The sequence below is a fragment of the Orbicella franksi genome, chromosome 9 (genome assembly GCF_964199315.1).
Source record: "Orbicella franksi chromosome 9, jaOrbFran1.1, whole genome shotgun sequence".
Taxonomy (NCBI): Eukaryota; Metazoa; Cnidaria; class Anthozoa; order Scleractinia; family Merulinidae; genus Orbicella; species Orbicella franksi.
This window is the reverse complement of record NC_138153.1, coordinates 1,966,218-1,978,618: the sequence shown is the minus strand read 5'-3', so window position 1 is coordinate 1,978,618 and position 12,401 is coordinate 1,966,218. Positions and strand designations below refer to the sequence as shown.

General features: G+C 37.9%; 2 protein-coding genes across 2 annotated transcripts in view; one reads left to right on the top strand and one right to left on the bottom strand.

Annotated features, from left to right (window-relative positions):
• Window positions 1-3,506, top strand: part of LOC145496791 (arf-GAP with Rho-GAP domain, ANK repeat and PH domain-containing protein 1-like) — a 34,178-nt gene extending 30,672 nt beyond the window's left edge. Inside the window, exons 43-45 of the mRNA XM_081476537.1 lie at window positions 585-656; window positions 1,062-1,103; window positions 1,876-3,506. Of these exons, the coding sequence (XP_081332663.1) occupies window positions 585-656; window positions 1,062-1,103; window positions 1,876-1,980 (219 nt within the window). The 3' untranslated portion in view covers window positions 1,981-3,506. The remainder of the gene's footprint in view (window positions 1-584; window positions 657-1,061; window positions 1,104-1,875) is intronic.
• Window positions 3,507-3,515: 9 nt separating this feature from the next.
• Window positions 3,516-11,769, bottom strand: LOC145496802 (spermatogenesis-associated protein 4-like). The gene is made up of 8 exons (XM_081476550.1): window positions 11,104-11,769; window positions 9,835-9,964; window positions 8,754-8,872; window positions 7,980-8,073; window positions 7,480-7,548; window positions 7,195-7,255; window positions 5,971-6,081; window positions 3,516-5,432 (listed from the first exon to the last, which is right to left on the bottom strand). The coding sequence occupies exons 1-8, from the start codon at window positions 11,178-11,180 to the stop codon at window positions 5,308-5,310; spliced, it is 786 nt and encodes a 261-aa protein (XP_081332676.1). The 5' UTR covers window positions 11,181-11,769; the 3' UTR covers window positions 3,516-5,307.
• Window positions 11,770-12,401: the final 632 nt, after the last annotated feature.

Here is a 12,401-nt window from a genome sequence, read left to right as displayed (position 1 = left end):
ATAGCCTGTCTGTAAGCTCATTTTCTTCCTGAGTGGTCGAGCAAGAAACGAGTATTCATTGGTTTCAGTTGAGCAGTAATGTCACGTGATTCTTGCATGCGTTTTGACTGGTTAGTTATGAAGCTGAGTGGTCTACTAATAGGGATCTTAAGAAACCACGACGGCGACGCCTAGGACGACGTCGATTAAAAAATGTTTTTATATTTTACCTACGAATCTCGCGGTTCCCTAAAGTCATCTACTTTATCACTGTCAAAGTTATCACGAAACTGAATCTAAGACACAGATAAATTCGAAATAAAAATTTAAACAACTAGCCGTCGTGGTTCACGTTCTCCAGACGTTTCACGTTGTTGTTTTGCAAAGGACGGCAAAGAAATGTACCAAGAATTATAACGCACGTGCACAGCCATTGTTCCGCTCATTAAACCTTTTGTTTAGCGACGTTACCGTTGCCGTCGTGGTTTTCTTAAGCTCCCTGATGTACCTGACGTCTTCGTTAGCGCAAGGCCTTGGCAGCTATGTAGCTGCTCCTGAAATACAGCAAAATAATCCTTGCTCTCTGGAACTTTGTTCATTCGTAGCACCCAGAAGGTATCTGGTCTGATCCCTCACAGAGAGAAGCCATGGCTACGTACTCCCTGGTTGATCCAAGGGTAAGAAATATTTTTCATTCATTTCAATCTGTTAATTAACAAATCCCTCGAGAAGTGCTATTGTAACTTTTTTTTTATTTTCATCAAGCTCTTGAATCGCTTAGTAGTTTTTGTTGTGCAGTTTTGTGCCGTTCGAAAAAATTCAGGTTTTGGTTGAATTAACTTAACTTCTCATTAAGATACTACTAACATACTACTGTTTTTTTTTTTTTGAGTGAAATGCAGTTTAGGCTTATTGAATTCAACGTTTATCTTTTCCTGTTCTCGTGAAGTTAATTATAAATGCGCTACGTTGAAGTTCTGCAAACCACGACATTGACTCTCTACAGACCACACTGTGGTATTATGTACTTATGAATTAAGCGTCAGTGGAAGTACTAATAAGTTTGTTTGGTCATTGAATAGGACACGCAAACAGAAGATTTACCCTTATTCCTCGGTAGACAGGTCTGTTAAATAATTTTATTATAACACGCATTTTAAAAGCTAGAAACGTTTATTTGTTGCATTCAATGTTTGTGATAAAACCGGTGGACCTTGGATACAGCGAATAGAGTGAATATTTTTTTGTTTCAGGTCCGTCCACACTGCGCCGTAAAAATTTTTCTCGTTTAAAAACGCAACAATCACTGGTCATTTTGGATTTGTTGTGGAGGAAACTCGGTCAGCGGAATCTCATCATTGCCGTGATGTCATCGTTTTCAAAAAGCTCCGTTTTCGTATTGTTTTCCGTCCACACTAAAACGTAAAGCCGGCGTTTTCAAATTCCTCCGGTTTAAAGAGCGTTTTCGAAAACTGAGCTCCGTTTTCGTGACGGATTAGTGTGGACGGGAAGCCTAACCGGAGAAATAAAGCTGCGTTTTCAAATTCCTCCGGTTTAAAGGGCGTTTTCGAAAACTGAGCTCCGTTTTCGTGACGGATCAGTGTGGAAGGTAGGCCTAACCGGAGAAATAAAGCTGCGTTTTCAAATTTCTCCGGCATAGTGTGGACGGGGCCTGAAGTTGCAAAAGGTTTGTTATCCCTATCCGTGCGCTCGAACCCCTCTGTTATCAATTTTAGTGTTCGTTACTATGGGAGGTGAATTTACAAACTTTTTAAAAATACTCCCACTTTGTGCGTGATTTTGTGTCGTTTTGTGATTAAAATGGCCGGGTCCAGGGGCTGGATTAGGTAAAATACTCTCTGTATGGTTTACTGATATGTCGCTTTGTATCAACAGTCAGTCCACCTTCGACGAAAAGGCTCCTCAAAGCACGTCATGGAAGAACTCAAAGTTAGACAGAGGTCCTTAAAACGCCCTGTGGATCGAGACCCTTCAACGTGAATCCCAAAAGTACATTTAATGTTTCTTGTGTTTAGTAAAAAGGAGAAAAAAATTCCCTGAAAATAAAGTTTAGACTTTTAAGTTAAGTGTAAAATAGTTTTATAGCACGAACCTGTAGTATTTTGTAATGTGACGGCAGTGTGCAATGGTGAAACATTGCTGTCTTTGTCACGGCACAGTAATAACACAATACTTAATTACAGCAAAATGATGAAACTGATCAGATAAGATTTTGGAAATACAAAAACAAACAAACAAAGGTTTGTGCTTGTTTTTGCAAATATAATGCAAAAAAGATGAGAATTATCACAAGGATAGAAATACTAGTTGAAAAACAATTCGACTGCGCGCTGTGTACGCGATGCATGCCTATGTTTTTTTTAGAAGGTGTCAAGGAATTCCGATCTTTCGATCCTCCAAGGGAAACGAAAATTGGTTTGAAACACCGGGTAGTTCGAGAAATCGGAAGTGAAATTGCAGTGTTCTACTGAGTTGAGAGAAGCGACTTTTGGTTCGAGTTATCTGGAGGTTAAAAAAAATAAAGGGTTCGAGAAATCGGGAATTCACTGTACTCTTTTCCTTCTCTTTAAGAAAATTGCCTCTTGGCACCGTATGTTACACCTACATATTCCGCATGAAATGTCATGCTTTCAATCTTTTCTCCACATAAACAAGGATGACAAACTAAAGCGAATATCTTGCTTGAGCGAACCGACCAAATGATCGCATTTTACCCTTGGTGACTCTTCGTGAATTGCATTTAAAAGAGTTTTATTTTCCCTATAGACTAAGAATTCGAAATGTTTTCTGTAATAATCTAATATTGTAGGAGATGGTATTAAAAGTTTTATTGTCATCAAAATGGGGCCGTGTCATATAATTTGAAGTCATGTCACAACATTTTGAATTTTAAATCGAAGGGACGAAACATTAAGATGAGAATTGGTTTTATAATGCAAAAAAAAAGGTTTCTGAGCGTAAAATTTCACTTATTTGTACGCCGCCAAAATAGTTAAAAGAAGATTTTTGTGCGTTAGAACAAAGTTAAATTTTGAGTTCGAAGTTCGAAGTTCGTTAAAAAATTCTCACGGTATTATTCTGCCGTGCAGAATTTGTCTGTTTTTATTGATCAGAATATAATTCTGCGTGTTGTAAAATGACTTGAAATCATAAATCAGGCCCATCAAAGTAAAATCTAGGACAATCAGTAAGAAAACATGCTATGATAAAACTATTACAGTAAAGTTGCGCTGAATCAACATTTTGTTTGCTTTGTTGGCTAACATAGTATAGTTTTGGAAACAAATTTTTTACTTATTTACAAAACTTTATTTTCGTAATCTTTGGTAAGAATAGCTTAGATAATGTTCTTTTTTTAACACCTGAAGATACAGACTTTTTGGTTATTTTCGTACAAATCCTAGAATACGTAAGAGAGTTTAATGGGAAAAGGATTCTGGTCCTCGCAATGACATACTTTTAATGTATTTCCTTTGAATTTTTAATAAAATTGATGTTCCAACTGACTGGAAGCATTTCTCACAAAGCAAGCGAAATATAGCTGTCTTGTTCCTAAACTCCGTTGTACTTCGGGGGAGTGCGGGACTCTATGATCAGGCAGCTCCCCTCAACCTGAGAACTATAGTTGACGCATGCATAACCAGAGACCCGGAAACTAACCGGCAAAGCAAGCGCAAGTAACTTAATCAATGTTCCTGTACAGTGGGTAAGGAAAGGAATTCGACACGTTCTCCCTTGACCTGGTTTCGTACCATCAAGATATCAAATAGCCGCGGCCCGGCTCGGTGCTGTACAGCTGTACAGACCCAGTGAAGTTCAGTCGGTGATATCTGATATCCTACTGCAATGCATGTCTACGGCGCAGAAATAAACACGACAGTAACCGAAAACTGGACTACTTGATCAAAATGACATGTCAACCATGGAAGATGAATTCCTTGGCCCTCGAATGAAACCAAAAAGGGCTTCTATACTAAACCAAACATTGCACTGTCATTTTCCCAGATTCTTCGTTTCAACAACGGAGAACGCCATATCCATTTATTGACGATCATCTAACACACAGCTGCTCGTAACAATTTTCTTTGGGCTCACTGAACGGTCCCTTTCATTGCTCTCCAGGAGACTTTTCTTCGACGAGATTTCCCCAGGTGGTTTTCACCGACGTTCGGTTTCCCTTGCTCCCGGTATTTGATGTACCCCAATATTGCATACAGAAAAAAATAATCTTGACCAGGCCAAATTTTCAGCAAAAGAAGTTACGAAGTCTAACATGCTGTTTGAAACTTTAAAGACAAGCTTCTTCCTTATAGCTACTCACCACCACCACCACCAAAAGGTTTACTACTGAATTGAACAAAAAATCTGGGTGCCAGATTTATTTGTCTGAGGGCAGCTCAAGAAGAAAGGACTAAGAAAACGTGTTGCCTGCCGAAAAGGAGTCGAAAAGCGCCGGAAGAAAATGAGAGCAGTCGAGCTATCACGTCCACGGATTCTGAGATTCAAATATTCGTGTTGCAAAGCAATCCTTGTTAAATGACACTGAGCTGTTTTCAAGTGAGTGTCGTGAAACCACAAGTAGAGTATTAAATCACTCCAGCCAATACAATCACGAAGGGCACGGACAATAAAGTGAACCAAACAAAACTTGAAGGAATTACATGTAGCTGACGCAAAGCGCAGGAAAACGCGTGCGAAAAAGTCACGATTGGTTTTGGTTTCACTTCTGATTGGATGAAAAAGTGGCGCGAGTTTTTTAAGCCAGTCGTGTAGCGTAGTTGATATAAAACCAATGAAAACTGCTCTTGACTAGTAGTAAAATAGCAAAATTATTATTTAGAGTCAATTTATTATGACGCTAATTATGTTACTATTGAAGATTCGGTGAGTTTGATTCGCCACGTAGCATTGTTCAACTTTTAATCACAAGACAATGTGAAAAAGGAAAACAATTGCTTTCCAGTAACTTTGTTTCATGGACATTATGGTAAAAGCACACAAGGTAAACTGGTAACACTTCACATAATCTAATCACTTCACTTCATCTAATCTTGAACAGAGGCAGAAACACATCACTATATAGAGGTATATACAACAGAAATGCTGAACAGTATTTATGACACCTGAAAGCTATGAATGTTAATTGTATAAAACTGTCCAGTTTGAATCTAATTCTCAGTTCCACTGCTTGTATACTGATTCAATGCAGTCACAAACATGATTCTTTCTAGCGTTTTGAAGCAACATTAACCTCTGTCATATAAATATCTTTAATTTACACTGGCCGGAGTGTAATCAATGTTTTCATCAATGCACAACTGAGTACATTCCAGCACTGTGGATCGGAGGAAGGAAACCTTCACTGGTGTCTGTGAGCTGGTTCACTTGTATTTCTGTGTATTTAGCTGGTTGGCTATTTTCAGTGCCTTTATCTAAAAGATAAATATGATTTGTTAGATTTGCATCAGATCTCGTAACTCTCAACTCTTAAAAAGGTAATTGGTTGTTTAGCCCCCAAGTTGATTAGCCCCTAACTGTTTAGGCCCCAACCAGAAGTTGACAACACAGTGTGCATTCTTTAAGCGTCAATATGAGGGCTTATCGACTTCTGGTTAAGCCTAACCGGCTAGGGGCTAATCGACTTGGGGGCTAAACAACTGGTAACCTTAGAAAATGATTTCTTGGCCATTTATTGCAAGCTTTGTTTCATTTCTACACCTCCCCTCATATTTCCTTCCCCTCATATTTAGTTTGCCTAAGTTTGACCATAGCAATACTTTTCATATTTTCTTGTTTCAGGTAAAAAAGAGCTACAGAGCATAGGGACTGACTTACATGTAGTTCAAAACAAAGTTCTTTTGAATAGGTCATTGTATCTTGATTGATTGAAAGTGATCATGTAAACTAGCAACTACTTACATTCATCACAGACCTGTCAGGTCTTGTAATCTAACATATCTAAGTACTAACCATTTTGCCCTGCTGTATCTCTTTGACGTCTTTGTAAAGGTTCATTGTAGTTTGGTGGAGGAACTTTCCTGGGACATAACTGACCAAGAGTCGGTCGAATACCAAAACGATCTGCAGTTTAAACAAACAACAAATTACTTAATACATACACCACAGACCCACTCTCTGCCACTAGCTCTACTTGACACTGGAATTTGGCAATCACAAGGACAGTGGTTTTTTGTTTTGATTTCTTTTTCTTCACATAGAAAAGCTGATTATTATTTGAATAGGCACAAGACATTCCTTGTTTGCAGCATGAAAAGCTTAATTAAACTCTATTTAAAGTAAAAAACATTTTTTTGTAAACGCTTATTGCCAATGTGTTCATGTAGTTCCAAAAAACATTGATACCTCCCCCACGGAAGGGATTTTTCTAAGACCCAGTCCCTCTGGAAATTCCAATTAAACTTCATGCATTTCTTCAAATTTTTTAGCCTTACAGACCCCCCACCCCCCAGAGAAATTCCAAAACCTTCTTTGGGGGGGGGGGGTAGTAATGGATATTTTCTGGAAATTCTACAATACAGAAACATTATGTTACAAGCAGTCATTAAAACAGCTGCAGAAAGAAATCCCACATTACTCTGCTCACAGGGTAAACCTATATTAAGCTTCACAAAATTTGGAAATATTCACCTAAATATACCGGTACTTGTAACTTCATTATGTTACAAATTAAATAAATGATACCTTTCATTCTAACCACGATACCATTAGTGTATTAAGAAAATTTCCACCTTGTGAATGCGAGGGTTATTAATCCAATTTGTAGAGACAGTGGATGCATACTGGGACAGTCTATATAATTTTTCCAATAAAAATAAGTGACTGCATTTACTTGACAAAAGAAAAAAATTTTCTCATATATATGTAATGTAAATGCATTGAGTTTTCTAAATGTGTCCAAAAAACTTTATTATTATTTATTTAATTATTACTATCATTATCATTATCATTATCATTATCATTATCATTGTTATTATTATCAAGTCCATGCTGATCTGGTTTTAAGTTAGCTTAGATGATTTCTGATCCAAGGAAGTTTGCTTGATTTTCTGTCCATTGCTCAAATAGACATTTCCAGATAACTGCTTTCTAGAGGCACTGTATGTATCATTCAAGGTTAAAAGGTCGATTTGAATTCATAAAAAGCTGTAGGTATATAGCATTTCTTCTACTCACGTGGGTCTTCGACTCGTTCCTGTCTTCTATGCTCTAAATGGACATTTATGATAGCTTGAGCCTGAAAAACGAAAAGCATTGTTAGAATCCCAGATTCTACTAAATGATATATTTTGCAAGAATAAGTTCAACATTGATCAAATGAAGGGTTAAATTAGCTGAGGGATTACACATCTTTTGGAGTCAACTGATCATTATTATCATACAGACAAAGTATATAATTTAGGAGTCTGCAATAACTTTCATCTTTAACTACTGTGGAGCAGAGAATTATGTTGTTCTCACCTTTTGTCGACAAAGAATGCGATCAGGATCTGTTGACAACTCAGTATTTGCAATATTGTTTTTGATGGCCTAAAAAAAATTGTAGATGTTATAATCAAGGAATTAAGATTGCTTTTATTTATGATTTAACTTAGCTTGACAATTACTACAAGTATGTTTCCACAAAACAGGAAATATTAACATGACCTATTTTTTTTTTGCATAACAATAATTGATAATTGAACATATCTGAGTGTCAAGTCCAGCTTGGATCTTTCATAAGAAAGATTCAACTGAAAAAATGTTCACTTTTGAAAAATCTGTTTCTTGTGGAGTCGTTTTGTTGCTTTGCATGTGGTGGCGTGGGAGTCATAAGAGCTTGATACTAGCATGCAAACCAGATAAATTCTAACTGTCTCAGTCAGTTAGGTCTGGGTATAGATAACTGTACTAGCTCAGACAACTGTTTTACATCAATCATTGCATTCTCTTTGGGGACAATTAACCAGCAAGTTATTTACCATTGAAGCTGTTGACCTTGCATGAGCTGGAAGTTGTTCTTGGTAGTTACTATCTGTAAAGTTATACTCTTCTTCTGCCGGTGAACTCTTGATTCTATATTCATGACAAAAGAGTAAACGTTAAGCCAGTATGTACATTTCCCACATTTAATTTTACAAAAGCCATTTGAAAATATTAGCAAGATTGGGCAAGTTCTATTTATGTGTCAATTGACTTGCGAGCCAAAAAAAAGGTTTTGATAACTCATAGTTTAACAAGTGAATTTCCTATCTTTTCCTCGCAGTATTTTCAGAAAGAAATATCTTTTTCACTTTTCTGTTGATCAATACAATTTCGGGAAAGTTTGACGGCTGAGAATAGCTGCAGACAAACTTACAGACTGCTTGAATGTGCTTCCACATAATAATTTTCCTGTATCCCAAACTTCTACTTAATGTGCTTTAACTCGAGAGAAGCAGGAAAAATGTGTACTACACTCTTGTGAAGCATTTCTCAGTTATTCCAAAGACTATTCCAAAGGTGATCAGTGTAATCATAAAAGGTAAAGAATCTGATCCCATCAACATGGCAGCCAGTACGTAGGCCAACGCATCGGCCATCAAACTACCGACGCTAAAAAATGCATTGGCTGATGTTGTTAATTTACCATCACTAAGGTGTTCTCCTGGATGGTAACACTCAAAGTGCAATATACTCCAGAATCTCAATCACCACACTATATCTTCTTTTCCTTGTCAGAAAAGCTAAATGATTAAGTTAATACATGTACTTACTTCCTATTTGTCAAAAGAAAATATATCTTTTCCATTAACAGAGCTGCTGCATTGGGCTTGCAGTGAATAGTTCCTTCTATCACTTCTTTGGGAATGTCAAATTCATGCCGCTGAAAAAACTAATAATAAAATTACACCAAGAGTTACTGTCAGAAAATCAATGGAGATGTTCGTTACTTTAACAAGACCATAAAAATCCTGAAATAGAAAATAGATTTTTCAGTAGTATATTGAAGATAGAGCAGGGGGTTCATTACACTTTTCAGCAGGTGGGCAAAACTTGTTGATGTGAATTTCTTCACAAGAAAAATTTCCTCCAGATGGTAGGGGTGGCGATGGTCCTTCAAAAGATCTGGGTCTCATAAAATTTTGGTCTAATTTCATGGGTCTTGCAGTCTCGTTTTTTAGTGGTTATGTGTGTCTCGTAGTCTCGATTTTTCTATGAGGCTGTCTCAGAGTCACGATTTTTTGCAAGGCTAAGGGTCTCGAAGTCCCAATTCGTTCCTTTGTCTGTTTTTATAAATGACGTCTTCTCTTCACTTGATATGGAATTTCAATGAAGCAACTTACAAATTTTCCGAGAAAAAATTAATCCTAACTTCTCCTAATTGTCTTAATTCCACAAAAAGCTACAAAACCTGCCACATTGTCCGTTTTGGTGACAGAAAAACAGTTACTTTTCTCTAGGATATCATAACGTAGTGTGTCATATACGAATTTCCAGTTCCAGTCAGTTCCAAGAAGCTGGCTTAAGGCTGCGCAAGCTCATTCTAGCTCTCAACTAAATCTGGGGCTTGAATTTTAAGAGTCTGAATGTCTTGCGCTCGCACTCAAAACACTTTGAAGTCTCGGTCTCGCAATCTAAAAAGTCAAAATGTCTCGGGCTCGCAAAGAAAAACGCTTGTCTCGCTGGCTTGTTTAGTCTTGCATTTACCATTCGCCACCCCTGATGGTCAAACCAGGGAAGCAAAATCAGCCTCACAGCAGGTCAATTTGCCAGGTGCTGTTCTTTACTGTAACCCTCAATAGAGTACCTTCTGTAAAATTTACAGTGCCCTTTTTTAGATTTAAGCATAATTACCCTTTGTAGCTGAGACCAGTTCCCTTGTCTGCTTGGCAATGAAGTTCCATTGTCGTAGGAGTGCATTTCAATTTCTTGTGGATAATACCAAGAGAAAATCTCTGCCACCAAATATCCATTTGAAAAATCCCTTATAACGAAAAAGACAAAGCATCAATTTATGTGTCTATACATCTGGCACTAAGCCTGACAGTGTTTTTAAAGTACTCTGTGTTCAGCAGTCAGAAAATTTTCCTAAAATTACAACTATGTATTTATTGTGCTACAAATACAATTATTGAGAATTGATTGCAAACAGACCAACTGGGACAACACTTAAGCTAACCAGAGTGCCATTCAGGCTAACTGGACATAGAGTATCACACTTCAGCATGATTCACACTAGTAACATAAGGACATAATCACACTGAAATAAATATTATTGCTTATGTGGGTAATGTGAACAACAATATAAAGACATATGGTTAGGTGAAGTGGAGGATGAGAAAATGTGGCCGTCCAAGAAAACAAAGGGAAAAAATGCTAGAAGAAAAGGGTGGGTGCATCTGATCTTTTAACAAGATGATAGGAGAACACACAGCCAATACCACAGCCTTGTCAGAGGGCTTAGTTTGGGTGATCTGGAATATTATTTCAGGTAAACTGGATTAACCTTCCTGATCTCAAGAGCTGCACCAGTTAATTCTTGCTAGTTGCACCATTTTGAAAACAGCACTGGTCTCTGACTGGATTTAGCAATTCTTGTTCCGCTTTGATTGATTGTTTGTTATGTTTTTATGACAGTGTTGTTCACACTTGGTTTAACAGAAACATAACATCATGACGACATAGACAGAACTACATAAGGAAAGGATCCGTCTTATCCTTAAGTCGTCATGTTCATGTTGTTTAGCTGTTATGTTGATTATGCCAGCATGTTCACAATGTGTATATCGTTATGCGTATGTCGTTATGTCACAAGTGTAAACTAGGCTTTCGTTCAAAATACTCCATGTCTGGTTAGCATTGAATACACTGTTGAATAATACTCTGGCTAGCCTGAAAAGCACAAAGGTTAGCCAGCGAATGGTCCCCTGTTTACGGTTAGTTTTCAATAGCTGTAATGGTAACACGATGTAAAACGAAAATTTTTTGACTGCCTGACACGGAGTATGCGGCCATGTAGACCCAGTAAGTACAAGTAAAGTTTATACCAATAGCTACTGAAATAGGACAGAACGAAGGCTGTTTACGGCGTCTTGGTTTTAGCCAAAATAACTTGAATTTTACCTTCTGGTGTTTCTAACGGGATGAGACAGATCCAGGCTTTGTATCCATTTCAATATTTCCCTAGGTAAACCACTCATTTCTGAGTGTCAATGTTCGTAAACTTGCAAAATTCTACTGTCTCTGAATGAACCACAGCAAAGGTTTACGTTTCCAAGGGAATAATATTACCATATTACCCATGGCTCTTATCGGCGAGGTTGTCATATCGCAGGCGCGCTGCTTACTCAAATTTTCCAGGGTGGGGTGGGTAAGTTCGTCGTTTTGTTTTATAAACACACCCTGTATGTCAGGATGTTCACACTGCAAACACAACGACATAACGACATAACGACATAACGACATAACTTCTTTAACATAGTAAATGGTTTGAACCCAGGAGTATCAGTAGTTCGTATAGTGATCGTCCGGGTGAGGGTAGTTTTGAAAAAAAAAAATTGTTGTTGGTGACTAGTCACCAACAACAGTTCGTTTCAAAACTACCCTCACCCGCACGATCACACTATACAAATAACGTCTTTAATGTCGCTAGTGTAAACTAAGCCTAGCACACACAACCGATAATAATGTTATTGCTAAAATCTGTTTTCACTTTATTTACGGGCCGATTTGTCATTTCCGTTGAAATCATTTCAATTTCTAAGCTCCGTCTTTGTTTGGGATAAATTTGATGGCAAAACTATAAACAATTCTGCAATTGAATATTTTAGGGACAGTAGTAACAAACTGACATTATTGCGAACATTCCGTCGCAAAAAGCCGCGATTCAAAACTTTTTCTATCCAAAGCAAAACTAAAAAAAGTGAATCTACTACGATCTTTCTAAGTCACAATTGGTTTGTGTTGCCAGTGTCTTTATCATTGTGATATTTTGATTTTTGGAGCCCAAATAAAGTTGTTGCGGGTTAGGAGAGTTGTCCCTTGTAGGCGAGTTGTCCCTAACAGAGCGTTTCCAAGCCAGGTAGGGTTATCCTGGCGTTAAGGTAACCTTAGTGCTCAGCTAGGGTTACCCTAGTTTTTGGCCATTACTAGAGTGCTAATAGCCTGCAGAGCAGGCGAGATTTTTTCGAGCGAGCGCTCACATCGTAAAAAGTTTAGCCGCTATCTTGAATTTTTCATGCAGTGGAAGACTGGGGAGAGAAAGAAAGTTTTACCAAGGGGGTGAATGATAGGCAAGACGAAGGATAGGGGAGGGGGTGGGACGAAGAAAATCTCATTTTCCCCCTCCCCCTTCCCCCACCGTCTAACATGGCGGTCTAACATGGCGGTCGCAAGGTTGTAACGCTAACTCGCCCTAATAA